At 62.7% G+C, this 24,672-nt stretch overlaps 10 protein-coding genes and 1 non-coding gene across 12 annotated transcripts; 7 read left to right on the forward strand and 4 right to left on the reverse strand.

The window, feature by feature from the left end:
- Positions 1-865: 865 nt before the first annotated feature.
- Positions 866-1,664, forward strand: LOC62_05G007280 (uncharacterized protein; the record flags this gene model as incomplete). The annotated part of the gene is made up of 3 exons (XM_062773799.1): positions 866-1,269; positions 1,347-1,495; positions 1,531-1,664. 3 exons carry the CDS (start codon positions 866-868, stop codon positions 1,662-1,664), a joined length of 687 nt encoding a protein of 228 aa, XP_062629783.1.
- Positions 1,665-2,256: 592 nt separating this feature from the next.
- On the forward strand, positions 2,257-3,935 carry LOC62_05G007281 (uncharacterized protein). Its single transcript, XM_062773800.1, has 4 exons — positions 2,257-2,574; positions 3,015-3,146; positions 3,201-3,308; positions 3,352-3,935. The coding sequence occupies exons 1-4, from the start codon at positions 2,296-2,298 to the stop codon at positions 3,805-3,807; spliced, it is 975 nt and encodes a 324-aa protein (XP_062629784.1). The 5' UTR covers positions 2,257-2,295; the 3' UTR covers positions 3,808-3,935.
- A 266-nt stretch (positions 3,936-4,201) lies between these two features.
- Positions 4,202-5,211, forward strand: RPS26 (40S ribosomal protein S26). The gene is made up of 3 exons (XM_062773801.1): positions 4,202-4,307; positions 4,425-4,528; positions 4,794-5,211. The coding sequence occupies exons 2-3, from the start codon at positions 4,433-4,435 to the stop codon at positions 5,091-5,093; spliced, it is 396 nt and encodes a 131-aa protein (XP_062629785.1). The 5' UTR covers positions 4,202-4,307; positions 4,425-4,432; the 3' UTR covers positions 5,094-5,211.
- A 382-nt stretch (positions 5,212-5,593) lies between these two features.
- Positions 5,594-7,026, reverse strand: LOC62_05G007283 (uncharacterized protein; the record flags this gene model as incomplete). The annotated part of the gene is made up of 4 exons (XM_062773802.1): positions 6,775-7,026; positions 6,352-6,733; positions 6,060-6,301; positions 5,594-6,010 (listed from the first exon to the last, which is right to left on the reverse strand). The coding sequence occupies exons 1-4, from the start codon at positions 6,844-6,846 to the stop codon at positions 5,594-5,596; spliced, it is 1,113 nt and encodes a 370-aa protein (XP_062629786.1). The 5' UTR covers positions 6,847-7,026.
- A 151-nt stretch (positions 7,027-7,177) lies between these two features.
- Positions 7,178-7,793, forward strand: TIM9 (Mitochondrial import inner membrane translocase subunit TIM9). Its single transcript, XM_062773803.1, has 4 exons — positions 7,178-7,276; positions 7,349-7,444; positions 7,612-7,693; positions 7,740-7,793. Exons 1-4 carry the CDS (start codon positions 7,211-7,213, stop codon positions 7,754-7,756), a joined length of 261 nt encoding a protein of 86 aa, XP_062629787.1. The 5' UTR covers positions 7,178-7,210; the 3' UTR covers positions 7,757-7,793.
- Positions 7,794-7,966: 173 nt separating this feature from the next.
- Positions 7,967-12,030, reverse strand: ITC1 (Imitation switch two complex protein 1). The gene is made up of 8 exons (XM_062773804.1): positions 11,146-12,030; positions 11,040-11,092; positions 10,878-11,000; positions 10,756-10,830; positions 10,385-10,703; positions 9,916-10,343; positions 9,079-9,874; positions 7,967-9,040 (listed from the first exon to the last, which is right to left on the reverse strand). The coding sequence occupies exons 1-8, from the start codon at positions 11,562-11,564 to the stop codon at positions 8,056-8,058; spliced, it is 3,198 nt and encodes a 1,065-aa protein (XP_062629788.1). The 5' UTR covers positions 11,565-12,030; the 3' UTR covers positions 7,967-8,055.
- Positions 12,031-12,813: 783 nt separating this feature from the next.
- On the reverse strand, positions 12,814-14,141 carry LOC62_05G007286 (uncharacterized protein; the record flags this gene model as incomplete). The annotated part of the gene is made up of 4 exons (XM_062773805.1): positions 12,814-13,015; positions 13,053-13,359; positions 13,407-13,780; positions 13,873-14,141. The coding sequence occupies 4 exons, from the start codon at positions 14,139-14,141 to the stop codon at positions 12,814-12,816; spliced, it is 1,152 nt and encodes a 383-aa protein (XP_062629789.1).
- Positions 14,142-15,126: 985 nt separating this feature from the next.
- LOC62_05G007287 lies at positions 15,127-15,224 on the forward strand. Its single transcript has 2 exons — positions 15,127-15,164; positions 15,189-15,224. It is a non-coding gene; the product is annotated as a tRNA-Val (tRNA).
- Positions 15,225-15,911: 687 nt separating this feature from the next.
- Positions 15,912-18,080, forward strand: rnc1_2 (RNA-binding protein rnc1). 2 transcript variants are annotated; one of them, XM_062773806.1, is made up of 7 exons: positions 15,912-16,575; positions 16,639-16,819; positions 16,874-16,969; positions 17,030-17,145; positions 17,195-17,288; positions 17,327-17,627; positions 17,687-18,080. In XM_062773806.1, the coding sequence occupies exons 1-7, from the start codon at positions 16,424-16,426 to the stop codon at positions 17,920-17,922; spliced, it is 1,176 nt and encodes a 391-aa protein (XP_062629791.1). In that variant the 5' UTR covers positions 15,912-16,423; the 3' UTR covers positions 17,923-18,080. The 2 variants fall into 2 exon arrangements, with proteins under 2 accessions (XP_062629791.1, XP_062629790.1); XM_062773807.1 differs by having other exon boundaries at positions 15,912-16,064; positions 16,334-16,575; positions 16,874-17,145.
- Positions 18,081-18,525: 445 nt separating this feature from the next.
- LOC62_05G007289 (uncharacterized protein) lies at positions 18,526-19,647 on the forward strand (the record flags this gene model as incomplete). Its single annotated transcript, XM_062773808.1, has 1 exon — positions 18,526-19,647. The coding sequence occupies one exon, from the start codon at positions 18,526-18,528 to the stop codon at positions 19,645-19,647; it is 1,122 nt and encodes a 373-aa protein (XP_062629792.1).
- Positions 19,648-19,726: 79 nt separating this feature from the next.
- pbp (Penicillin-binding protein 4) lies at positions 19,727-24,072 on the reverse strand. Its single transcript, XM_062773809.1, has 9 exons — positions 23,688-24,072; positions 23,396-23,587; positions 23,217-23,344; positions 22,844-23,169; positions 22,565-22,806; positions 22,372-22,532; positions 22,058-22,322; positions 21,357-21,601; positions 19,727-21,287 (listed from the first exon to the last, which is right to left on the reverse strand). The coding sequence occupies exons 1-9, from the start codon at positions 23,947-23,949 to the stop codon at positions 19,812-19,814; spliced, it is 3,297 nt and encodes a 1,098-aa protein (XP_062629793.1). The 5' UTR covers positions 23,950-24,072; the 3' UTR covers positions 19,727-19,811.
- Positions 24,073-24,672: the final 600 nt, after the last annotated feature.

Consider the following 24,672-nt stretch of genomic DNA (forward strand, 5'->3'; position numbering starts at 1 on the left):
GGTTTGGCTTGACTCCAACTCCAGCTAGGTCTGGAACGCTGAGTGGGGTGCGCGTTACCAGAGAGCACTGCGATCGTATTCGCCTGATCAATGGACAAGCAAGCAGCCACGGCCACCCCATCACCCCTCTCCCCACTATGCCCCTTGGTCCGGCGCCAGGCCGCCTGGATCCATTCAGCGCATTCGGCCCCCCTCCGCCGAATCTCCCCGTTCGTATCGGAGACATTGCACGGATGAGCCGTGAGTCTGCACGTAGATGCTCGAAGGCTGGACTGAAGCCGCCGTGTCCAGATCATCACATCTCCGAGTTGCTCTTCGTATATGGGCAACCGGGTTCCGGGGACCCAGAAACTTGTCGTATGCTCCTCTCCATCTTCCTTGGTATCCCGTCCTGGCTGTGGAGGGAGTTCAAGTACATGGACACTAGTGAAGACTGATGTCATGTGTCGATCATCTGGGCTATGGAGCACGTCGCCACACTGCCACTCTTGATGGTGGCTCGTCGCGTACCCAACCCATCCTTCTCGCGAGCTCGCCCGAGCAACACTGCACCTCGTCCCTGTGCATTGATTCCTCAACATGAGTCTGTGCCACCTACCGCGCCGCACTGGTCTCTACCCTCCACAGACGGCATATATGCCTTCCCCCCTCCTCTCTGGTTTTGTACTATACATCCTCCCGAACCAGTACCTAGAACAAGTAGCGGCAGATGTCTGGAAGGCTCACGGTCAATTGGGAAAGGTGAGCACGCTTTGGTTGCCTCTTCAACTCATTCGCAAGCGACTCTTCCCCTGGAAGTGGGGTCGACGGCAACAGAAAGCCGCCTCCCAACCCGGAGCACGACCTGTTGCAATCGCTGAAGAAGATGAGCGAACAGCTGGAGCGTATCGAGTCCCACATAAAGCCGCGCAAAGGTCCGACTCCGGACGCCAAGATCCAGACCTCCCTAAGAGATTTGAGAGGGAAACTGGAGAGCATTGAGGATCAAGTCTCGGAGGTCAGCAAGGAGGAATCGGTGAACCAGCTCGCGGACCAATTGGACCGCATCGAGGACCTCGTCCAGCAGCACAACGACCCGCCTCCAGAACTCGGGACGCAGCGCGCAGTAAACCAACTGAGGCAACTGGTTGAGCGCATCGAGGCCCATGTTCAGTCACGAAATGTCCCGCCTTCCGAGGTCAACACGCGAGAGACCACGAATCAGCTGAGGGAACAGCTGGATCGAATCGAGCACGTTGACCGTCTGATAGCTACGCGCAGCGCGTACGGGTAGGTTCTAGTGCTAGACCCTTAAACTACGTTCACGAATCCATTGTCCGCAGGGATTGCTGCATGTACATACGGAGCATGAACAGCTTTGCAACAAACGTACACCAACATTTGGTTCCTCTGAGGGCCATCCCCTCGGGCACCCCGCCGTCGATTCCGCTGGCTAGTACTGGCCGAATTGTCGAGAATTTCCCCATTTCCACCTCTGATATCCACACCAAAGACAGTGAGTATGTTGCAGGACACAACTGAGACAGATAGAGGACATCATCCTCGCCCTTCTCCCCGAGTTCGACCTTCCGCCATTCGACAAGGACGAGATGAATCGATTACTCCTGGCGATGTTCATCGGTGTTGGGGGTCTATACTACGCTACCTACATGAACCCGTCCTGAGTAGAGGAAAATGCAGCATCTCTATTACTTATACAAGACGGTTACTAGCAACAGAGTCAGCCGTCGGGTTGATTGTGTAGATGCGATGGTATGACCCCAGCCGCCGAGCAGAACGCACGGTACCCCTCTAACGACGTGACGAAGCGGATCCGGGAGCCATCCCTGGCCCCAAGACTTCCCTCGTCAAGATAAAGTAGTCAGACAGTGTGGAGGGGTTCTTCGTATGCATGATTGGCCGACCTACAGGCCTGTCCACCCGTTGGTAGCAGTTGAGGACACTCAGGATCCGCCACACCGAGGCAGTGGTCAACGACTGACGTCACAGCCAAGCCAGTGTTGTCTTGCTAGTAGGCCACGTCCTCGCCGCCGCACACGAAGGATGCAGACGTCTCCGGCCTCGTCGACGTCCCCCCCTTCCTGGGCACGAACTTGTGCGCAACTTCGCTGGTGCGCCCCAGTGCTATGCAGTGATTGCAGCCCTGCCACACGCCTGAAACGCACATCCACGACGGAATCAAACCGCCACCGGTCACTCCGGCCGGTTATCGACCCGACACACCGCGTCATCATCATCGTCCTGCCTGTTGTTGGTGTCTCACTCACCTCTCACTCACTCACTCAACATCCAACAATGTCCGCCGCAGACGACGCCCGCGCGCGCCGCCTCGCAGCGATCGAAGCACGCCTCGCACCCGCAGCACCCGAGCCCGCACCAGCATCCACGTCCGCATCTGGGCCTTCCTCCGGCGCGACGACCCCGCTGTTCGGTGCCCGACCTGCACACCTCCCCAAGCCTTGGACGCGCCCGTCGGCGCGCGACGAGAACGAGCGCCGCCGCGAGCTCGCGCGTATCCTCAACCGCACGATTATTCGCGATAGTAGCTACTCGGTGGCTGTGGCCTGTGTCGAGGTGAGTGGTGGCGTGTGTTGAGTGAACGGCTGGGGTATGAGCGCTGTCGCCGCTCACGAGCGGGTGACGGCGAGCGCATGGCGAGCAGCTGGTGCACAGCCTTTGCGTGTTTGCTTCAGAGCTGGACGGTGGGAAGTGCACGGAGGCAGGAAGGCCGAGGCACTGCAAGCCGCTCGCGTTCACCACCAGTGGCCAGGCGTCGTCGGCTGCAATACCGATACTCCCTCACGACAAGCTCCCACTGTACTGAGCGATGCTGCTCCTGCGAGCGCGACTGACGGGTGCCGCCGCCTGTGGTCGAAGGCACCCTCTGCCTGTCCGCAGCTGGGAACGGAACGCTTCACCGAACGGCCTGCTCCTGTTACGAGGCGCCCCCAGCCGACGCGCCCCCAGCCGACCCCACTCACACTCATCGCCCCCACATATGCTCACACCCCCAGACCCTCATCAAGATTGCGGAGAATATCCAGGCGCATCCCGACGACAAGTATCGCCGCCTCAAGACGGACAACCCGGCGCTCAAGAACAAGGTGTTCGCGGCGCCTGGTGGACGTGACTTCCTCGCCCTTCACGTAGGTGTCTAGGTCCTCCGGCAGACCCGCCCGCAAACACAACTAACGCCCCAGATGGGCTTCCATTCCGAGACGCACGACTTTGTGCAGACGTTTGCGCTCGACCGGTCCGAGCGGAGGCTGTACGAGCTCTCGCTGGCGACTGACACACTTCGTGCTGCTGTGAGTCAACCTCAACCGTCCTGTACCCCGCTGACCCTTCCAGCTCCCCGAGCTTCAATCTCGCCTCAGCACCCAGAACATTGGCAAGTCGAATGCCAAGGCGGACGAGGCGGCACGCGTGGCCGCGGCCAAGCGTCAGATCGAGGCGGACCGCGAGGAAGTCAAGGAGCGCGCCGACCGTGAGCGCGTCGCCCGCGCTGCGAGGGAGAAGGCCGCTACCGACTTGGCAGCAAGGAAGGCCGCGTTGGACTCGACAGGCGCGGAGGTCGGAGCGTACCCGACGACTGAGACCGCCGATATGCTGCTCAACTCGACGGCCGAAGAGCACAATGCCAACGAGGACGATGAGGAAGACGAGGACGACGTTGACCGCCGTGGCGACTTTCGTCCCACCTTCTCGCACCCCGACGGCGACGGCAACGATGGCCCCGGGATCGAGTACGGCACGAGACATCGCGGCCACAGATGGGGAGACGGCAACAAGCTCGGCAAGCAGTAGAAGACGGGCATGATCAGCAGTAGCGTAGATGGCCGCAGAGGGCTCGCGTGGGGTCGTAGAATGCGAGCGATATGACGATATCATGAGTTCTGTATGTAGATAGTATGCAGCGTGTTGGCAAGATGGCAGCGGTTCATGCGCTCGTTCACCTACGACACAAGATCGCCAAGCAAATGACCTCATGAGTGTCCTTGCATAAAGGGAAACCATATAAACAAAATGGGTGCGTTCCACGTGTTTAGTTGAGGGGCTAAACAAAGTCCACTGTCGGTGTTAAGAGATCAAGAGAGTATCGCCGACAGTAAAGCAGAACGGGATCAATTCTACTCGACGGAATCAATTCTAGCTGAATACACCAAGCTCCCAGTGCCAGGCCGCACCCCCGCTGGTTCGCTGGCTCCCTCCCGCCCGTCTGCTGCTGCCGGCGTCGCTCCCTCTCTTGAAACTGTCAAAGTGACACTTGCAAGACCGTCTTGTCACCACTAACCCTTTACCAAAACGTGGGTAGAGCACTCCTCCTTCCTTCACCGACAGCGAGCGCAACGACGACGACACGCGCCGCGACGACAACCTCCCCCGACAGAAACAGAGAAACTCGAGCTAACACTCCACCGCAGTCGACAAAATGACCAAGAAGCGCAGGGGCGGAGGACGCAACAAGAAGGGACGTGGACACGTCCGCTCGGTTCGCTGCTCGAACTGCTCGCGCTGCGTTCCCAAGGTGAGCATTGCGGCGATGGTGGTGGTTTGGCTGGCGGGAGGCTTGGGGTGTGGATCCGCGGAGAGAAATTTGGTCGACACGGCGGTGAAGAAAGGAAGGATCACACGACGGGGACGAGATGGCGAGGACGCGTGCTAGCTGCTAGCAGTACGATGCGCTCGACATCCGCTGTCGTCGAGGAGAGAATCTGCGAACCCAGAGAGCCAGCCAGCTAGACCCACCCCACCTTTCAACTTTCTTGACCAGCGTCTAACCCCGTTCCCAGGACAAGGCCATCAAGCGCAACTCGGTCAAGAACATGGTCGAGGCCGCCGCCGTCCGTGACCTTTCCGACGCTTCCGTCTACTCGGAGTACGCTCTCCCCAAGCTCTACGTCCGCCTGGCCTACTGCGTCTCGTGCGCCATCCACGCCAAGGTTGTCCGCGTGCGCTCGGACAAGCCCGGAGCCATCAACTCGCGCAAGAACCGTGCCCCCCCTCCCCGCGCCATCTTCAAGGACGGCAAGCGCGTCAACCCCGCCGTTGCCGCCGCCCTTGCCGCCAAGCAGGCCCAGGCCTCGTCGTAAGACGGCGGCTCGCTCACCGGCGAGGCGACGACCTTCGACGTGCGCGGCTGGTAGTTGGCTTTGGTAGCATAGGACTGGGATCATAGCGTGATGAAGTCCGTCTCCACAGAACAAGGAACGAGCACGCGCAGCGTGCGAGTGGGTGTGGAAGTGAGCGAGGGTAGTGGGGGTGGCGATAGACTGACCTTGGGGTGTGCTGTGGCGATGAGAGTTGCGTCGCGCTGCACTGACGTTGCGCTGCGTAGCGGCAAGTGGCGGTGGTCACCCATGGCCCGGAACCGTATCAACGACTCGAGCTGTCACCAGTGACTCGAACTGTACGCTGTTGTCTGCTTTCTTGTCCTGCCTCGCGCGCCTCGCGCTCGTTGCTCGCTCTCTGCTCTCCCCCTCCCACCATCTCTAACGATCATATGCAATGGCAACACTAGGAACATGTATCTGGTGTGTCGAGCTCCCATAGCTCGCCTCTTGAGCCCTATGGCCCCCTCCCCCACCCCTCTCTACTTGAGCCCCGCCTCAACCTCCTTCAGATGCGCAAGCGAGCACCCGCCCGTCTCGAAGCGCGCAACAGCGCGGTACTTGCGGGGCAGGGCACACCCCTTGGCGGCACACGTCCCACTAGCGTCACGCTTGGCCGGCACCGCCGCGCCGCCGCCGCCGCCGCCGCCGCCGATATCGAGCCAGCTCTCGCGCCCCGCGCGCACGGCGACGGACAGCACAACGTCCTCGCCCTGCAGGCGGGACACGTACCGCACCCCCTCTGGCGGGGGCGCGACGCGCTTCGTCGGGCTCGAGACGCCGCTCGCGCGCCCCGACGCCGCGGCAGAGTCCTCCGCGTCGGGCATGGGACTGGGGCCGTCGAGCTTGGAGCGCGAGCGGCCCGTCTGCGCACGCAGGAGGCGGTTGATCGTTTGGTCCTGTGCGTGGTGTGAGCTGGCGCAATGCAACTCTACGCGGTTAACCCACCTGCTCGTCCTGCAGACGCTGCTCGTTCTGGCGCTTGCGCCTGCGCGCCATCTCCTCGCGCTTCTGGAGCCGCTCGGCCTCGGTGAGCACCGGCTTGACCTTTGGCTGGCCGTCCGGGAGCGAGATGAGCGTGTCCTGCAGGTCCTTGTTCTGCTTTGCGCGCTGGCGCGCCGTCATCTTGGACGGGGATGGCGCGCGCGAGTCGAGGTCGTCCTCTTCGTAGATCTCGTCTTGGTCGGATCCTGGGCGGCGGTGTCAGCGGCGTCGGCGACGCGAGTGCGCAGCTACCCACCCAACTCGGCCTCCCTTGCCGTCCGCTTCGTCTTCTTGGCTGCCTTCTGCGCCGCCGCGCGCTTGCCCCGCCCGCCCTCCTCCGCGCCCGCGACGCGGAGCTTGATCTTGAGTCCCGAGGGGCTCGGGGCCGCCGACGCGTCGTCGTCGTCCTCATCCTCCGCCTCCTCCTCGTCATCCTCCCCGACAGCGTCCTCGCTCTCCACCTCATCGTCCTCGGCGCCCTCCTCGTCCTCGACCTCGTCGTCAATCTCCATCTCGACCTCGTCCTCGCCGTCGTCGGCGTCGGCGTCGGCGTCCTCGGCATCCTCCTCATCGCCGTCGCCGTCGTCCTCCTCCTCGTCGCCGTCGTCGTCGCCCTCCTCCTCCTCGGGCTCGGGCTCCTGCATCATTGTCAGCGGCAGCAAAGACACAGCCCACGCACGCTCGACTCGGGCGTCTCGCTCTCGATCACCCGCTTCGCCCGCCGCGCTGCAGCCGTGACTGCAGGCGGCATGTTGCTGCTCCTCGTAGCGCGCGGCGTGGTGGCTGATTGGGGGTGGGGTAGGGTGTGTTAGGGGTGCTCGCGTTGCGGGCGTCGTGGTGGTGTGGGTGTAGTCAAAGTTGAGGGATGCGCTGTGCCGTTGTTGAGCCTTGTGCTCGTTGCGGCGTGTCTTGGCTGCTGGCTGGCTGTGGAATGACTCACTGACGACTGTCGCAGTCTGTCTGATTGTTGCTGTTCCTGGCTGCAGCATGCCAGTTGCCGCCGCCGCCCGTCACTGCCGCCGCCACCTCCGGCCTCCTCCCTTCAACTGCAAGCCGATTTTTCGTCCGCAAAGAACCCGAAGTGTCATTCACTCAACCCACAACCACCACACACCATGGATTTCTCCCAGTTCAGCGCGGCCGAGCAGGCGCACATGACCAAGGTCATTGAGCGCAAGCAGGTGGGTTTGGGTGGTGCTTGCGGGGCGGCGCGGCGCGAGGAACCGCCGGCCGGCAGCTGACTTGCCCACCAGATGGACGACTTTATGCGCCTCTACTCGGGCCTCGTTGAGCGCTGCTTCAACGCCTGCGCCCAGGACTTTACCTCCAAGGCGTTGACGACGAACGAGGTGGGTTTGGCGAGCGAGCGCAGCGAGCGAGCCGAAGGGCTGCCGGTGTCCTGGTAGGCTGGCGGGGCGTCGCGCGGTGCCCTTCCGACCAACTCTGCCAGCGCCCGCCAACGCTCGCTCGGCCTCACGGCCTCCCTCACCTCGCCTCATGCTGACTGGCCGCGCAGACCAACTGCGTCCAGAACTGCGCCGACAAGTTCCTCAAGCACTCGGAGCGCGTCGGTGCCCGCTTCGCCGAGCACAACGCCGGTGGGTTTTGCTGACCGTCAACCGCGACTCCAGCTGACACGCGCAGAACAAATGAAGCAGTAGTAGTGATGAGCATTGATGTACAACTACCTCTCTGGCAGCGCTACAGCGCAGATGGGCGAGAAGAGGATTGAGGCGAGCTGGCGTTGATCCACCAACGGAACGACGAGCCAGCGACGACGGACGTTGGAAGGCGGCGGAACCTCCACTCCCGCGCAACCACCAACTCTCGTCCCAACTGACTACTGACCACCAACCTGCAACTGTAACCACCACCAATGCTATCCATGGCTATGCTCTACGGCAATGCAAATGTAGTGACAGAGACACTGACATGAGTGCCTCTATGCTAGCGCTCCTCCCTAATCCCTACCGCCTCCAGCACGCTTGTTCTTCCAGCCAAGGTACCCTTCCGGCTCGTCGCCGCCTGCAACTCGGCGCGTTGGGCGAACACGGCGGTCCGACTCCGGCACAGCATCGAGGCCCTGAGCAAGGCGTCGACGGGTGATGCTCTCCAGAATCTCGGGCCACCACTGCTTGAGCGCGCGCAGCAGGTACATCTCGCGCGTGCCGCGGACGTTGAGCCAAGAGAGGAACTCGTTGGCCAGCTCGGGAGTGTCGTATGTCGCCCACTGGCCTGGAGCAAGTCGTCCTTCGCCTTCCTCCTTGTCGCGCCGCGCCTCAGTGTCCTCTTCCGACAGCTCGGCGGGGATTCGGCAGAACTCGACTTCGAGGTCATCGGCGCCTTGGATGTACAGCCGCCCCGTGCCCCAAATGACCTTGCCAGCCTCGTTGTAAAGCGGCGCGCTGCCGAGGCCGTCAATCCACCAGACCTTGTTGCCAAAGCGGTCACTTCCGAGGGGGCGAGACCGCAGCGTGTAGAAGTGGCGGCGGAAGTCGTACTCTAGCTGCTTGAGCTGCGTGTCGAGTGCCGCCTCCTCGTCGGCCAGACGCTTCTTCTCAGTCTGGATGTGCTTGAGCTCGGCCTTCTTCGCCTTGGACTCCTTGCGCTCCTGTGCTGCCTTGGCTTGCTTTTGGGCCTCCTCGGCTTCACGCTCAGCGGCCTTCTCCAGCATGGCTTTTCGACGCTGGGCGCCCGACTTTGCACGGCCGATGTCGGATGCGACAGACGACGCGCGGGAGCGGTCGTCGAGCATGGACCCCTCCAGCTCATCTCCGTCGTGTCCGTTGGCGTGACCGTTGGGCGAGACGGCGCGAGACGACGCTTCGTCCTTGACGAGAGACATGGAAACGTCGCCATCGCCGTCGACGCCCTCCTCGCCGGCGCCATTTTCTCCCTCCTCGCCCTCCTCCTTCTTCGGCTCCAGAGCGTCCCTCTCTGCGCGACTAGGGATGTCAGCATGATCATGCAACTTGCCACTCACACTCGGCGAAGGTCTCGCCTCAGCTCGACCTGGTCCTTCCTGACCTCGGTCAAGGCCGAAGTCGCCTCCTCCATAAAGTCGCGTATCAACGCCGTCTGTGCCACAAGCTCGATCAAAAAGTTGAGAATGTTAAGCTTGTGCACAAAGTGCAGGCTGGTGTAACGGCGATCCGGTTTGGCCGCGATTAAGCCATGGCCAGTATTTGAGCTGGGTCCAGTCGACCAAGTAGGGCGAGTAGGTGCTGGCTTGTCCTCAAACGTGAGGTATAAGATGTTGTCCAGGTACTGCGGCATGGTCTCTAATGTTGCGCGCTCCCAAAGGCACCCGACGAGCGCATTCTCCCAGCCCTTGCGGTTGTCACGACGAGACAGCTCCTTGGTCTTCCAGCTTTCGGCCATCGGCTCAACGACGGGACGCAAGGTCTCGGCAGTCGCGCCCTTGGTTCCCTCCCAGTAGTCCGTGTCATTGTCGGGCATCTGTCCAGTGAGCGCCAATGGACGCACAGGCTCGTGGCCGTCGATCGAGTCCTTGATGAGAGCATTGAGTAGCACGGCGTGGATTTCCGCGAGGAGGGTGACCGGTGCGGTGTAGGGGTCGGTGTGGTAGAGTGCCTGCTCAAAGTCGTCCAACGTGAATGGCGATAGTCCAAGCGGCTTGCCCATAACGTTGAGGAAGCTCCAGGATAGGAGGAACTTTTCAAACTGTTCGCCAAATGGAACCTGCTTGTTGGGCGTAGGTCGAATCTCAATCATGCCAGAGGCTCCCTCACGCTGGGGAGTATACTCGATGAGAAGGTCTGAAAGGTTAGCAACAAGCCACAACCACGTGTCAACTCACCCTCGCATGGGTACTTGAGAGGCTTCTTCTTCTTCCTCTCTTCCTCCTCTCGGAGCTTGGCCTCCTCCTTTTCGCGCCTGATGCGCTCCTTTTCAGACTCCTTGTTGAGCTTGTTCTGCTCCCTCTCCCGCTCCCTCTCCTCCTTGGTCTTTTTCGTCTTCTTTGGTGGCTGTTCTTCGACTGCCTGCTCGTCTTCGCTGTGAGGTAGGCCGAGACGGTCCTCACGGTCGCGCTTTCGTTTGCCCATTTGGCGCTCCTTGGCCTCCACGATACGCAGCCTCTGATCCTCGGGCATCTCGGTTGGGATAGCGTACCGTGCTGCGACGGGCTTCTTGACAAGCCAGGGCGAGCAGATTGCGGCGTCACGACTGACACAGTCACGGATGAAGCGCTTGAGCATGGCTCGAGAGTAGTTGATGCGGTCACGGCTGGGCATGGTTAGTGAACAGCTCCGGAAGCCTGCACCCACCTGATCTTGTCGGCCTGAACCTCCATCACACTTCCCTGCCACTTCTCTCCCTTGCCATCATCCTCGGGCTCATGACTGGCGCCGTTGGTGCTGGCATACTCGGCGCCACCATCCCCTCCTTCCTCGATCAGGCGGACCTGGTAAAAGTACTTCATTGGGTCGTCGTGCTCGTTCACGTCGGCAAGGTCCATGTTGAGGTCAGTCGCGTATGGGTGGTAGGAAGGGGCTTCCACTCCTGGGGGTAAAACTAAGTTCTTGGGTGGGAAGGTCCGGACGACGCGGGCGAGGTACTTGTCACCCTGGACGTCGATAAACACCTCTGTGTGGAGTCAGCTGGGCTCATGGGCGACGTTTGCTTCAGCTCGACCCACTCTCGTCGTCGAAGAAGCGATTGACGAAACGCTCAAAGATCTTGTCCGCCAGCGTCTCGAGCTTGCCCTCGACCTCTGTTGCAGTGTCAGCGCAACGCCAATAAAATATCCGCGATACTCACGGAACTGGACCGACTGCAAGACAGCCTTCTTGAGCGGCTTGGGGAACCTAGCGTGCAGCTGCTTCACCTCGTACGTCTCATTCTCACGCGCGTCGAAGAATGACAAGGCTGACCTGCCGCTGACTGGTCGTCGTCAGTACACAGCCATAAATACACACCCACCTTCGCATTGGAACAACGGCAAGTCGTAGAACGCCCTCCGAGCAGCATACGACCTGGGTACGGGTCAGCACTGGTCCCACAGCCTACGCGCCTACGCCCTACTCACTCGTAATCCAGAAAGATTTCTCCCGTCTCGGGCATGTAGAACACCTCGACGTTCTTCACACGGTAGCTTGGTCCTGGTGGGGGCGGCGGCATGAGAGCATTGGCACCTCCGTTGACGGCAGCTGGTTGACCGTTGGCTGCCTTGTCGACCTTGCTACGCCGTGGTACAGGCGCGGCAAGCACGGGGTCGTTTAGTGCAGTCAGAAGCTTGTCCAGCTGCTCGTCGTCATCATTGGCGTCCTGTGGGAGATCCACGGGGGCTGCGGCGGGTGGTTCTGGTGGTGCCGACGCGGAGGGGTCCGACTGGCCGTCGGCGGTGGAGGTGGCCGCAGGGTTTGCCGGTGGATTCACAGGCTGGACAATGGCGCCGAATGATGGCAGGTGGTGCATGAGCACCGGCTTGCGCTTGAGGAGGGGCATGATGGGCCAGCGTGTCCGCGGTGGCGGGTGTACGGCGCGCGGTGAGGGGTCCTTGTGGGTTTAGTCTGCGCCGGACGAGTTGCAGAACAACAACAAGGAAATTCAAGCGCGGCGGGTGGTGACGGTGGCAGCACCACTGGGCTTGTTGAACTGGGGAGTGGTGTGCTGCGACAGTGTGCCGTGTCGATGATGCTTTGGAATGGATCTGATGATGGGTTGCGAGGATGAAAGAAAAGAGAAGAGTGGTGGTGACACAAACACTGAAAGCCAAGGGTGGTAAGGGTAGGGCGGGCGAGGACGAGTATATATGCACCGAGGCTGGACGCGTCTGGCTCGGTTACTTGTGCGATGAGGCTCGTGGTGGTGGCCGGCGAGGGCTGCGAGCTGCTCTGAGCGGGGTAGGATGGGTAAGTCGACGTTGTAGAAAGGGAGGAGGGATGTGGGATGTGGGATGTGGGAGTGAGTGTGCAGCAACGAGGTGGTGTTGGGTCAGAGGAGAGTCGGCGAGGAGGATACCACCACCACGGCGTGCGCGGCGGCGGCGGCGCGCGGAGACTGCCTGCCCCCTCGGACCGTGTGGTTGGACGGCCGACACCACAACGCGTGGCAGAGCTGGCACGCGTCCAGCAGCCTTGATGCAGTATTGTTCAGTAGCACGGGGGCTGTACATGTGCATGCCTGCGCCGTGACGCGTGCAACAATGCATCTTGTTGCAGAGATGCATGCGCAAAAGCGACGCGTCGAGGGAGCATTGTTGGCACTGGGTGATCGCTGCTGCCTTGACGGGTTTTGGGTCAACAAGCGCGCAAAAGCCGTCATGACGCGTGAGAGTCGCGTGGGTTTGCTTCCGACGGCAAGTTGGAAACAACCAAGGCAAAGGAGGTGCGTTCGGGTCTTTGTGCTTGTGCTTGCAAGCACAAGGTGCTGCATAAAGCAGCGTGCACGCAGGGTACATGATGTACGCACGCGCGACCATGTGAAGAGGTTCTCGCCATTCGTGGTGCCGGACTGTTGTCGCCAGACTGACAGACTGACAGTTCAGCCACCCAGACGTCGCTGCCACAGAGCCCGTGCGAAACTATCCCACATCGTCCCTCACACCTACACGACAACCAGTCTCTTCGAGCACACAATGGTCTAGCTGTCCAAGGTGTGTGACGAGCGGCAGCTCAACCACGGCCACAAGTGACATCTCAAGTCAGGAGTCAAGGTTTGCCTTGCGCATTAGCCTATGAACTACCAACTTGCGCTAGAAATCGCGGCGCCGACGAGCCTTGCCAGTGGGCTTTACCTTGCACACCTTGCCGTCAGGCTTGGTGGTGTACGTGTCGCTAGGCGTGGCCCCGTCGCTAGGCTTGGCGCTCTCTCCCGGCGGCGTGCTGGGCGTGGGCGGCACAGTGGGCGGCTTGGCCGTCTCGGCGGCGTTCAAGTCGTCGAGCGACGCAAACAGCCTGGCACGGTCAGCACTGCCCTCACGAAGCTACTCACTCAATCTTGTTGATCTGCAGCCCGAACGCGGCGGCACGGCGCATGATCTCGGGGATGGTGTACGCCAGCTCCATCTCCTGGCTCTGGATCCCGGCCGTCCACTTGATGGCATACTTGTACGTGATGGCGCACCCAGTCGCGATGCCGTCGTACGTCCCGTTCGGTCCCGGCTCAGGAGGGGGCACCTTGAGCCCGAACGTCTGCTCGAGCTCGACGCCGCTGTCCTCGCCGCCAGGCTTGAACGTGAAGCCGAGGTCGGCGCCCCCGCCGCCGTCCGTGTCGGTCACCGTGGAGAACGCAACGCCAGCTACCTCGTCTGGATGTCAGCGCGACAGGCCTGTGGGCCCAACTCACTCGTGATGGTCCAGGTCCCCGTGCCGGTCGTGTTGATCCTCTTGCCCCGCTCGCTGGGGTCGCACGAGATCTCCGTCTCCCAGCTCGCCTCCCACTCGATCTCGTCCTCGAGGTTGACGGTGCGCCGGTGCTGGCCATCCATGCCTGACACCTTGCCGGGCGGCTTGGGCGGCGTCGAGGGGTTGGGGTTGGGAGGGTTGGACGGGCCAGGAGGAGGGTTGGACGGGGTCGGCGGTTTGGGGGCGGACTGGGACGGAGGAGGCGGGTTCGGGTTAGTCGGGGGCTTGGACGGGCCCGACGACGGCGCGGACGCCGAAGGGGCAGAGGGCGAAGGAGGGGCCTGGGACGGCGGCGAGGGCTTGGTGGGCGGCGGACTGGGGACAGGCGGCGGCCGTCCTTGACTTAATATCAGCTTGGCCCATCGCGGCAGCGGCACTCACAGCACAGCATGCCGTTAGGACAGCACCCGCCATTCTCGAGGCAGTAGTTGCCCGGGTAGCAGAAGCGCAGAGCCCCGCAGCACTGCGTGCCGGCCGGCGCGCACGTCGTCCTCGAGCAGTACTGCGGCATCGGGGGCAGGCAGGTGTATGTCTGCCGCTTGAGCGAGCTGGAACCGAGCACGGCGTCGGAGACGGGGTAATCTGGGAGGGCGGGAACCCACTTCTTGCCCGTGTCGTCGGCTAGGATGGGGGCGACAAGCGTCGCGAACGCGAGGAGGCGGAGCTTGGTGAGCATGGCTATTGGTGGGTGGGGCTGTCATGGTGCGAGCGGCGCGTCTTATATGCATCGAGACTCTGGTCGAGGACTTGTTTGTACCTACACCAAGCTCCAAGACGGGCACGCCGAAACGCTACACGACGGCCATCGGAGCCCATCACCAAACTCGCCAGGGGACTGCCCCGGACACGGCGGCGACGGCGACGCGTGAAACGCGTCGTCACAGGGGGTGAAGTGGGAACTGCCGTGCAGTCGGCCGGCCGGTGCCAAGGATGCGCGGCTGAGGCTTGACGAGGATAAGGTTAGACGAGGCGGTGAGTGTGTCGCTACGTGTAACTGTGTCGATCGGCAGAGTGAGGAGAGGAAGACGGATACGGATACTTGGCACGGGCATTGTTGATCTGGGATCCCGACGGAGCTCTGTTCCTCTTGACAAGGTTTGACGCGTGTGCGACGCGATCGGGGCTGTGCTTAGCAGTTGGCGGAGATGCATCGTGTTGGTGCTGGCCGTTGGTGTTTGGAGAGAATGCTCCTGCTCGGAGAGGCTTCTGTTGTGTTGAGAAACGGAGAGTGGGCCTAGGTGGCAGCGGAACGGGCAGAATGTGGCGGGCATGTGAGCCACACCACGGCCCACCATCCACCTTTTCCTCGCTCCCCCGATGTTAACCTCGGATGTTTGGACCGGTGTGGGAAGCGTGCACAGTGTTAGTCCGTGGAACGCATCCACCCGGATGTGAGACAACGGAGGGGGGGCCTTTCAGTTGACAGGTGTTTGGACGACACCACACTCGTTCAGTCGATCGTTTGGAGCTATCGACATGCATCGCGGGCTTTCTGGTGAATAAAACACCTTGTACAGTACCTGATAGGCATATAACACAGTAAATCAGTCAACTGAGAGCCGATGAAGGCAGGGGAAGGGGGAAGAAAGGAGGAAGATCTGCAAACATGACGGCGATCAAATGCGCCCCGAGGGTCAAATTTTCAGCGAAAGTCTTAAAACAGTCTTATAGCTCAGTTGGTTAGAGCGCACGCTTCACAGTTCATACGTCAGTATACTGAGTACGCGTGAAGTCGAGGGTTCGACCCCCTCTAAGGCTAAAGCTTCCGCTTTTTGAGTTATGCAGGCGGTAAGCCTAAGCTATTGCCACGCTGCGGGGAAACTAAAACGCCGCTAATCTGGCGGGCTGTGCGTTCGTCATTGCAGTGATAGATTACAAGTTGAAGGAAGGGTGGTGATTGTAGCGGGGGGTGGGTGGTGGTTGGTACTTACTGCACAGCCCAATGCACAGACGACGAGGCTTGACGGCACGCAGCCACCGAGTGGGGTGTGGGCGAGGTGGGGGGTTTGAGGAGGATAGTACAGTTGTGAGACTCGATGTGACTCGCTGTCCGTGGTCGTCGACGTGACGATGCAATGCAACAAGGACGACGATCTGGCGTGCATTGTGACGGGCGGGCGGCGGCGACATGCCATGTCACCTCACATGCAGGGAACGCGAGGCGATAGCGCAGCATTGTGCGGTGGGTGCGGCATTGGGGCGGAGGGGTGGGCGTGGTCGAGCGTCAGCGGCACCAACTTGACACACCAGGTGAGTGAACCCAATATACCACCACCCACCCACCCACCACTCGTTCTGCCTGCATCCATCCCTGGCTTGCTTGCTGCACTCTGACTTCAATCCACTCGTCCATCAACAACCTCGGCCCACAACTCTTCAACCACCCTCCCATCCACCTCCCCTTCCCCCCTTCCCTCCCCTTCCCACTCCCCCCCCCCCCACCCGCCCCGCCCCGCCTCTACCGGCCCCCCACCCACGTCGCAACACACGCGTCGAGAAACAAGAGAGACCGACAAGCTCGTCGTCATCAACCCACATTCCCCCTTCGTCATCCACCACCACCACCACAACCACTACTAGACGTCAATCGACACGCACTGTGAGTACCACTTTTCAGCCTCTCTCCCGCACCCCCTCCTCCCACCTGACCACTCTCTCTCTCCTTCCCTGTCCTCGCCTCGCCCCCAACACCTTTCACCTTCCTTTGCGCCGACCCACCGTTACGCCGTACCACCGACGACCACACACCGCGCCATCCGCTGCTGCTCTCGCCATGCCTACCTGCTGCCTACCTACCTGCCTACCTGCTACACACTGCTCCTACCGCGCGTGGCTGCTACTTGCCGTGTGAACGTGACCCACTGACAGAGTCGTCGCACACACACACACAAACAAAACTCACACTCTCGTCAACAATCCATTGTCGCCCGCTCGCCCGCCTGTGCTCGCCTGACAACAATGTCCGACGCGCCCGCAGCTACAAAGCGCCCGGCCTCGCCTCTTCCCGACAACACCGCCAAGCGTGCGCGCGAGGAGTCTTCCCCTTCCAAGGACGTCAAGCCCAAGATCTCTGACAAGAAGATGGATGATGCCAACCACCCGACCGAGAGGTGAGTCTGGCTTTGCCGCCTTCCTTTGGGCCGGGCGCACATCCGCTGACTTGCTCCCCTTAGCACCGGCGAGGCCGGACCTTCCTCCGGCGCCACCATTTCGGCCCCTCCCACCTCGATCCCCTCGACCCCGGCCAAGCCTGGAGACCCCCCTGCGCAGCAGATTTCGATGCGCGCCTTGATCGTCACCCAGGATGCCAGCGTCATCATCGGTCGTGCGGGCGCACATGTCAACGAGATCAGGGTGAGTCGGGTGCTCGCACGACGAGCAATAGTGCGCTGAGCTGACTCGGCGTAGGAGAAGTCGGGAGCTCGTGTGACCATCTCAGAGTCTATCCCTGGCAACCCCGAGCGGATACTCAACGTGTTTGGCCCCCTGGACGCTGTTAGCAAGGTGGGTGATGCGGCGTGGGAGCGCAGCGCAGTGCAGGGCGTCCCCGCTGATCGCGCACAGGCATTTGGTCTTATTGTTCGCCGCATCAACGACGAGCCGTTTGACGTCGCATCTGTTCCCGGATCCCGAGCTGTTACCATCAAGTTTATCATTCCCAACTCTCGCATGGGTAGCGTGTGAGTCGGGCGTGATTATGAGCGTGGGACACGCAGCTGAAACGCGCAGTATTGGCAAGGGTGGTGCCAAGATCAAGGAGATTCAGGAGGCCTCTGGTGCCCGTCTCAACGCGAGCGAGGTGATGCTCCCTGGGTCGACTGAGGTGAGCTAGGCATCTACCACAACTTAGCTCACACCCAGCGTATCCTCTCCGTTTCAGGTGTTGCCGACGCTGTTCACATTGCCGTCTACTACATCGGCACGATCCTCCTCGAGTACCAGGAGCGCAACCCAGGCCCCTCGAGTCATGCCGGCGCGTACCGCCAGCAGGCCCCCGCTCCTTATCAGGCAGCTCCCCCATCGGCACCGGTCGGCGGTGGTGGCGGCGGGGGAGGAGGTGGTGGTGGTGGTGGCGGCGGTGGTGGTGGTGGACAGGCCCCCGCCCCTCCGCCTGGTAGCCAGACGCAGCAGATCTTCATCCCCAATTCGCTTGTTGGCGCTAGTGAGTGGCCTTGGCAGCTTTCACATTCCTGTGCCTCTGGCCGAGCTAACCTGCCACAGTCATTGGCAAGGCTGGTGTCAAGATCAACGAGATTCGCTCCCAATCTCAATGTCAGATTCGGGTTACCGAGCCCGGTACCGCTCCCGGTCCTGGCCAGGTCGCCAACCCGGACGAGCGCCTTGTGACTATTACTGGGCAGCCCAACAACATCAACATTGCTGTCCAGATGCTGTACCACCGCCTCGAGGCTGAGAAGGCCAAGGCTGCGGGGGAGCACCAGCAGGGAGGCTTCTAGGTGTACAGCCGTGTACTACAACTATGAGAGAGTCGGGAAATTTGGAGTGAAGAGAGATTACATCAGATGGATGGTCCTTGGGCAGCGTGTGCCCTTGGAGTCGGCGCGTAGTAGTCAAGTACGGCGACACTGTAGACTTGCGAGGTTAATATGCGGGGTGAGGGTTTGGGTGGTGGGGTGGGCAGCGAGCGCACTGAGACGGTGCGAGGGTGTCAACAAAGGGGCCTTGGCGGCGGGGGGGTGATCGAACGGCACGGCTTGAGCCTCTGCCACTGAGGCTTTGGCTTCGAAGCATGCTCGACCGCCGCCGCCGCCGTCGCTGCCATTGTCGCCACTGGCTCGAGACTAGCTCGACTCGCTCGAATCGCGCTCGCACGCTCGTCGCTATCACGCAAAGTGGCACTGTCGCCACCGTTACGTCATCGACAGTCGTCTACTCGGGTGACCCAAGTCATCGGTCATGACTTCGGTGCGTTCGTGCGTGCCTGCGCCGGCGGGCGTCTTCCGACACTGCGATGCGATGCGACGGCGGACGCCTTGACGTTGCTGTTCACTGGCTGGCACCAACCATCTCCCACATCGCCAGTAGTGGCCACTGCTACAATGGGCCACGCCGACGCCGCCGTCCTGGTCGACCCGCGCGCCTTGCCCGACGACGACGACGGCCCCGACCTCGGCCGCCTGTCCCTGCTCCCCAACGAGGTCCTCTCAGACGTCTGGGACGCTCTCCCGCGCGGGTCCCTCGCGTCCCTCATGCGGACCAACAGCACAGCGTACGCGCTCTTCCTCGCGCGCGTCTACCGGCACCTGCACGTCGACATCTCGGGCCACCCGGTCCGCTGGCCGATCCTCGACGAGCACTGCGCGCTGCCGGCGCGCGCCGAGCAGCGCACATCGTTCCCCCTGACGCTAGACTACGACCTGAACCCGTTCCGCGGGAGCAGCTCCGCGCCGCGCGGCCTCGTACTCCCCCCCCTGCCGAACTTGCACACGGTGCGCGTGTGGCTCCAGCACAAGGGCGGCGGCCCGATGCTCATCCACGGCGTGACGGTGTACCGCTCCGACCCGGCGCTCACGGCGCCGCTCGCCAACCTCCGCCCGCACAGGCTCGTGGTGCGCAACGCGCCGCTGCTGTTCGACAGAGTGCCGGACTACATCTTCCCCAGGGGCAGCTGCGAGCTCGTCGCCGTCGTGCCGTGCGAGATGGCGACCGTCGGCGCGAGCGTCAAGTTCGAGGCGCGCGGGTGCAGCGCGCAGGGCCTCGTGAATGCGCTCCCGCGCCTCAGTCGCCGCCTGACGGTCGTGTTCTGGACCGACGGGCCCGGGGAGCACTGGCGCCCCACGCCCCGGCCGCACGACTCGCGCCTCGAGGGCGCAGGCAACCTGCCGCATATCAACGGGACGTGGGTCGGCAGGTTCCTCAAGCGCCTCGCGGTGGTCGCGCACGAGCGCACCCCGCCGCTGAGCCTGACATTTGTCAACATGGGCGCGCTGGACCCCGTCGCCGTGCTCGCCCCGCACGACGAGGGCAGCGTAGCCGCCGAATGCGAGGCGTACTTCCACGCCGTGTATGATGGCTACGGGCAGTACCTCGGCATCGAGGGGAGACAAGACGTGGCAGAGTTTCTGAGTATGCCAGAGTACTTTGCCAGCGGGCAGTGGGAGGGCGTGCTCGATGCGCGCGAGGTGGATCGGTGGCTCGGGGTCGGAGTGGCCGTCGTATGAGTCTCGTTATGTCGTTGTACATCTGATATGATGCTAGGTTGTACGGTTCGGCGTATGCTGGCGACTGAGCTATCCGCATCGTTGCATGGTTACTTCTACCTGCCCGGCACACCACGCCGCGGCTTTTCTACTACGACTCTTTTGCGTGCACCGCGCAGCATCGCCTACTGCCTTGCAAACCACGTCTCGGCGGCCTCCTCGACCCCCTCCACGACCGGCGCCTTGATCCGCGCGCTGCGCGACCACATGCCGAACATGCCGATGCCCTGGGCCGTGACGACCGCCGGGACGCTGCCCGAGTCCTCGCCGACGATCTCCTCGCCGTTGTCGGGCTGGAAGACGAGCACGCCGGTCGCGTTCCACAGGTCGCCGTCAAAGTGCGTCAGGGCGAGGTGGGTCGCGAAGACCTTGTTGAAGGGCGCCAAGAACACTGGCGAAGCCAGATTAATGCCCTCAACGTCGCGCAGCACGCTGACCACCGCTCGCGTCGTCTCGTCGTGCGTGAGCAAGTCGAGCTGGGTAAACTCCACCTCGCCGTAGCCCGGTGCCGCGTACCTCCCCGGCACAGCACCCCACGGCACGCTTGGCGCGCGCGGGTCAGCCGGCGGGGGAGGGTTCGCAGGTTGCGCAGGGAACATGAGCTCGAACATTGCCGGCTCGTAGTTTGCCGCCTCGTACCCGAGCAGATCGTCGAGGATGCGCGCCAGCGCGACCATGTGCAGGCCAGTCCCGAAGATGTCGTCGTTGGTGAAGATCGCCACGCCGACTCCTCGCGACGGCACGCGGCCGATGAGGCTCATCTGGCCTGGCAGCCCGCCCGTGTGCCACACAAACTTGTCGCCGCGGATATGGTTGACGCTCTGCGCCAGCCCGTAGCCGTTGGAGCTCCACCCTGGGATCGCGTCGGTGAAGCCCCCGGCCGTGACCATGGCCGGCGTGCCCGTCTTCTCGATCAGCCAGGCGGGGATGACGGTCGGCTCGAGCAGCTCGCGCAGCCACTTGGCCGCGTCGACCGCGTTCAGGATGATGCCCCCTGCGCCGGCCTCGCTCTTCGCGCTCGAGCGGATCCACCAGCCAATGTTCTTCACTTCGCCGGTACAGCTCACGTCCATGTCGCCTGGGCCGCTCGACGCCTCGCGGCACCGCGTCTTGTTGACCGCCGCGTGCGTGAACCCGTCGGACACGCGCGGGTCGTCGCGCACTGCCAAGTGGTCGTAGCTCGCAGAGGTCATGTTGAGCGGGGCAAAGAAGTTGTCGCGCACAAACTCGGTGTACTCCTGTCCCGAGAGGCGCTCGACGACGAGCGACAGCGTGATGTAGTGCGCATTGTTGTACTGGAACTCCTGGCGGATCTCGAGCGACGGCTTCAAGTTGCGCAGGTTCGCGACCGTCTCCTCGGCAGGCCCGTCCACATGTGCGAGGTCGTGCGACGGCTGCCCCGTGCGCATGGACATGAGGTCAACAATGTCGGCGTGGCTCGAAGCGTACTCGTCCGCCAGCTTCCACTCGGGCAGGATGTCGGCGATCTTGGTGCTCCAGTCGAGCTTGGCGCCCGAGGGCAGCCGCGTGCCGCGGTCAATCAGGAGGCCGATGGACAGCGCCGTCGTGTGCTTCGAGTTGGACGCGATGGCGAAGAGTGTCTGTGTGCGAGCGAGCGCGCGTCAACGCGTTGGCGAGCCGAGACCACCACCCCACCCCGCAGCACTCACCTCCTCGTCCACGGCCTTGCCTTTACCATTCGCGACCCCGAACCCCCTCAGCTCCTGCCTCCACCCCGCACCATCGTACTTGGGCCCCGCGACGACCGCGACCGAGAAGCCGGGTACTTCCCAGTGCGTGCGCGCCGTCTCGAGGTAGTCGAGCGTCGCCTGGGACAGGAGCGCCTTGCTTTCCGGCGCCGGGCCGACGAACGCCTCCTGGTGCTGGTGGAGCGTGTGCAGGAGCGGCTCGTAGTCTATGTGCAGGGTTGGTGCGGCGGCCACGGCGGTCGCCGCGGCGAGGAGGAGCGCGGCGTGCCAGTGCATTGTGTTGTTGTGGTTGAGAAGACGAGCGAGCCTGCTTTGCGCTTCTTGAGGAATTATGAGCCGGGCCCAGCTCGGGTCCTGTGCACAGCTTATGACGTCGTCGCGGCGCGTCGGGCCGAAGAGGCTAGGCCCGGACGAGGATGAACTTGTTGCGCTGACGCGTCGAACCAACGTGCATTGTTAGTGAGCGGGCTGGGATGGGATGCTCAGTGCCATGCATATGAACTGGAAGCGCGTCAGTGAGGTAGATGTGGCGGCCACTACGCCTCGCCCACACCACTCCCAACAAAGCCTTGCATCACTTCTCTTTCTGACAGAGCACTTCCCGACTTTTCTTTTACTTCTGCAGTCCTAATAGTGCGCACCCAGCAGCAAATCCGACACACCCTTCTCCAGGCGGTCCACGAACGCATGGTATCCATGCGCCTTGGGCTCGATCTTGCCCGTGTCCACAATCTCGTCGTACACGACGCGCGCGTGCGCCCCGTGCTCGGCCACGAACTGGCGGTGCTGCGCGGCGACGCGCTCGACGCGCTCGGCCGTGAGCTCGAACGACGGCGGGAGGAGCGCAGCATCCCACTTGCCCGTTGAGAGCGTGTCGGCGTACCCGCGCGCCGTGGTGAAGATGCGCGACATGCCGTGGCCTGCGAACTGGGAGGGGCGTTAGGGATGAAGCCAATAAGCACACCACGCCACTCACCCCCGCGACGACCGACAGCCCTGCCTTGCCCGGCACCTCGCCGACCAGCGGGAGCCAGTCCTTGGACGTCGACATGATCCCCGTCCACGTCCGCGTCAGGCCCTCGCCAAACGCCTCGTCGCCCCAGTTGGCAAAGTTGTCTTTCATGAAGCTCTTGAGGTCTGCCGTCAGCTCAGCTCCCACATCGACGCACCCTTGGTCAGCGCCGGGTCGATGCTCTCGGGCCCGTCGTTGGTCTCGCCGTACACCTTGGCCTCGGAGAGCTCGCCCGACTTGATGAGCGCGCCCCACCCGCCGCCGAGGACGATTTCGCCTGAGGCAGTAGTGACGAGGTAGTGCCCCTGCTTCGTGTTGTAAGTGTGCCGGAGGGCATGCTGCCCCGCGTACGTCGGCGTCGGGGTGATGGTCGCCGCCTGGCCTCGGAAGGGTTGGATGCTGGAGTGTCAAGGGTGATAAGCGAGGTGCAACTCACTGCGAGTGCAGGGGGTCGTCTTTGGTGAAGAACGTCCCCGTGTACGCGTTCGTTGCGAGAATGACGCGCCCCGCAGAGATGTCGCCCTTGGACGTCTTGAGTGTCCACCCGTCGCCAGCGCGCACTGGCGCCGCCAAGACGGGCGTCCAGGAATAGAAGGAGAAGTCGGACGCCTTGGAGTCGATGGCGAGGCGCATGAGCGCGGTCGCGAGCTTGTGCCTAAGCGAAGTCAGCCTCCGCCACCGCCGCCACTGCCACGAGACGCACGGGTGGACGCTGCCTCCGGGGCGCACATGCACAGACGTCGTGCCCTTGATGCGCGAGATCTGCGGGGTCAGCTGCGACTTGCGGCACGGCACGACAGCCGGCGCACCCTCTCAGCCTCCTTGGGGTCGTCGATGAACGACGTGTCGTCAGGCCCAAGGCCGAGCTTCTCGCGAGTCTTGCGCCACTCGCCAAAGAGGCGGCGCGATTCGTCCGTTTGCGCCTGCGAGTGGTGCGCTACGCAAGTCAGTATGTCCGATGCTCTCCGACACCCCACCCCCGACGCACTCTCGAGCAGGTCGCCCCGCCAGAAGTCGACCGCGAGCCCCTCCTGCGCGACGAGCTGCTGCACCAGGTCGAGGTTGTCCCGCTCGTTCTGCATCACGCGGGCTGCGTCCTCGGGCGAGAGGCCCAGGCCGAGGGGGTACGGCTGCTGGAGCTCGTGCCAGAGGCGGTAGGTCTTTGGGCCGACGCTGGGGCCTGGTCAGTAGATGAATCGGTCAGCACCGAGTGTCGCCTTGCTCACTGTCCCCCGTTGCGACCGCCTGGATGTCAGTTGTGCATACCCTGGCACACCCACTAGCTCCATCAGCAAGGTCCTTGGCCTCGAGACACACGACCTTCTTCTTCTCGCCGGCACCGCCCGGCCTCGTGAGGAAGTAGGCGAGCGACGCGCCCATCATGCCGCCGCCGACGATGACAATGTCCGCCGACGCGGGGAGGGCGGCATCCTTGTTGTGGAGGTAGAGCGCCGAGGGGCCGCGGTTCGTTGCATGCCAGTGTGACACGGTCGATATGAACTGCTGCGGGAACGGGATAGAGGACGGCGACGACGACGTCATGGTGGTTGGTGGTCGGGAGGGACGTTGTGATATCGGGCCGGTGTGGAGAGATAGGCAGACGTGGGTTGGGGCCGAGGCACGGACAGCGAGGCCAAGGTCCGCGGGGTCGGCGTCGGCGTGAGCGACAAAGCAACAGACACATCCCGACCCCGCGGTCGCGGCATGAGAGGGCCCGCACAAGTGGAGGTGGTGCATGTCCGCGGTGCCGGAGTCTGCATCACATCGGCCAATAACGGATTTCCGATAGCGGCGTGCGGCGAGTGGGGGCCAGGGGGCAAATTTGTGCCTTTTTGTGGCTCCTGAGAGGCCGAGATACTGCCCAACCGCGAGCACGCGCATTCTCTTGGCAGGACTCGAGCTACGAAATGGGATAGGGTTGGCGAGCCGCGCGGTGTGGTGCCGCGGCGGGTGTGCCTCTGCTTCGAGCCGCTGGCTGGGGCCAGTGCCGCCGTGAGCCGCTCATGCCGCCGCCGCGTCTCGCCCACCTGTTCGGTCGCTCGCCTCGCCCCGCCTCGCTTGTTTGGGTTGGTGGTGAGTCAGTTTGCTGCCTGTCGTCGGCGCATTATGGCCCGAACCGAGGTACCGCTCACTCGGGATAGGTGCAAAACTGCCCAACTGCACCAGGTGACCTACCTTTCTTGGCTGGGCGGAGCAGCGGCCCGAACCCCGTCCACTCGCCCGTCTCCACGGACAGGACGAGTTAAAAACCTTGCCCCGCTGAGG

The sequence above is a fragment of the Vanrija pseudolonga genome, chromosome 5 (assembly GCF_020906515.1).
Source record: "Vanrija pseudolonga chromosome 5, complete sequence".
Classification (NCBI taxonomy): domain Eukaryota; kingdom Fungi; phylum Basidiomycota; class Tremellomycetes; order Trichosporonales; family Trichosporonaceae; genus Vanrija; species Vanrija pseudolonga.

Bases quoted from the DNA above. Each gene is read 5' to 3' on its own strand.
- LOC62_05G007281 (XM_062773800.1), top strand. From the start codon at position 2,296: ATGTCCGCCGCAGACGACGCCCGCGCGCGCCGCCTCGCAGCGATCGAA. The intron at 2,575-3,014 runs GTGAGTGGTGGC...TCACACCCCCAG, and splicing joins TGGCTGTGGCCTGTGTCGAG to ACCCTCATCAAGATTGCGGA. The intron at 3,147-3,200 runs GTAGGTGTCTAG...CTAACGCCCCAG, and splicing joins GTGACTTCCTCGCCCTTCAC to ATGGGCTTCCATTCCGAGAC.
- RPS26 (XM_062773801.1), top strand. From the start codon at position 4,433: ATGACCAAGAAGCGCAGGGGCGGAGGACGCAACAAGAAGGGACGTGGA. The intron at 4,529-4,793 runs GTGAGCATTGCG...CCCCGTTCCCAG, and splicing joins GCTCGCGCTGCGTTCCCAAG to GACAAGGCCATCAAGCGCAA.
- TIM9 (XM_062773803.1), top strand. From the start codon at position 7,211: ATGGATTTCTCCCAGTTCAGCGCGGCCGAGCAGGCGCACATGACCAAG. The intron at 7,277-7,348 runs GTGGGTTTGGGT...CTTGCCCACCAG, and splicing joins AGGTCATTGAGCGCAAGCAG to ATGGACGACTTTATGCGCCT. The intron at 7,445-7,611 runs GTGGGTTTGGCG...CTGGCCGCGCAG, and splicing joins AGGCGTTGACGACGAACGAG to ACCAACTGCGTCCAGAACTG.
- ITC1 (XM_062773804.1), bottom strand. From the start codon at position 11,564: ATGCCCCTCCTCAAGCGCAAGCCGGTGCTCATGCACCACCTGCCATCA. The intron at 10,704-10,755 runs GTGGGTCGAGCT...GACTCCACACAG, and splicing joins TCGCTTCTTCGACGACGAGA to AGGTGTTTATCGACGTCCAG. The intron at 9,875-9,915 runs GTGAGTTGACAC...CTAACCTTTCAG, and splicing joins TCTCAAGTACCCATGCGAGG to ACCTTCTCATCGAGTATACT.
- rnc1_2 (XM_062773807.1), top strand. From the start codon at position 16,424: ATGTCCGACGCGCCCGCAGCTACAAAGCGCCCGGCCTCGCCTCTTCCC. The intron at 16,820-16,873 runs GTGAGTCGGGTG...GACTCGGCGTAG, and splicing joins CACATGTCAACGAGATCAGG to GAGAAGTCGGGAGCTCGTGT. The intron at 17,289-17,326 runs GTGAGCTAGGCA...GCTCACACCCAG, and splicing joins TGCTCCCTGGGTCGACTGAG to CGTATCCTCTCCGTTTCAGG.
- pbp (XM_062773809.1), bottom strand. From the start codon at position 23,949: ATGACGTCGTCGTCGCCGTCCTCTATCCCGTTCCCGCAGCAGTTCATA. The intron at 23,345-23,395 runs GTGCGTCGGGGG...TGACTTGCGTAG, and splicing joins GCGGGGCGACCTGCTCGAGA to CGCACCACTCGCAGGCGCAA. The intron at 23,170-23,216 runs GTGCGCCGGCTG...CTGACCCCGCAG, and splicing joins ACCCCAAGGAGGCTGAGAGG to ATCTCGCGCATCAAGGGCAC.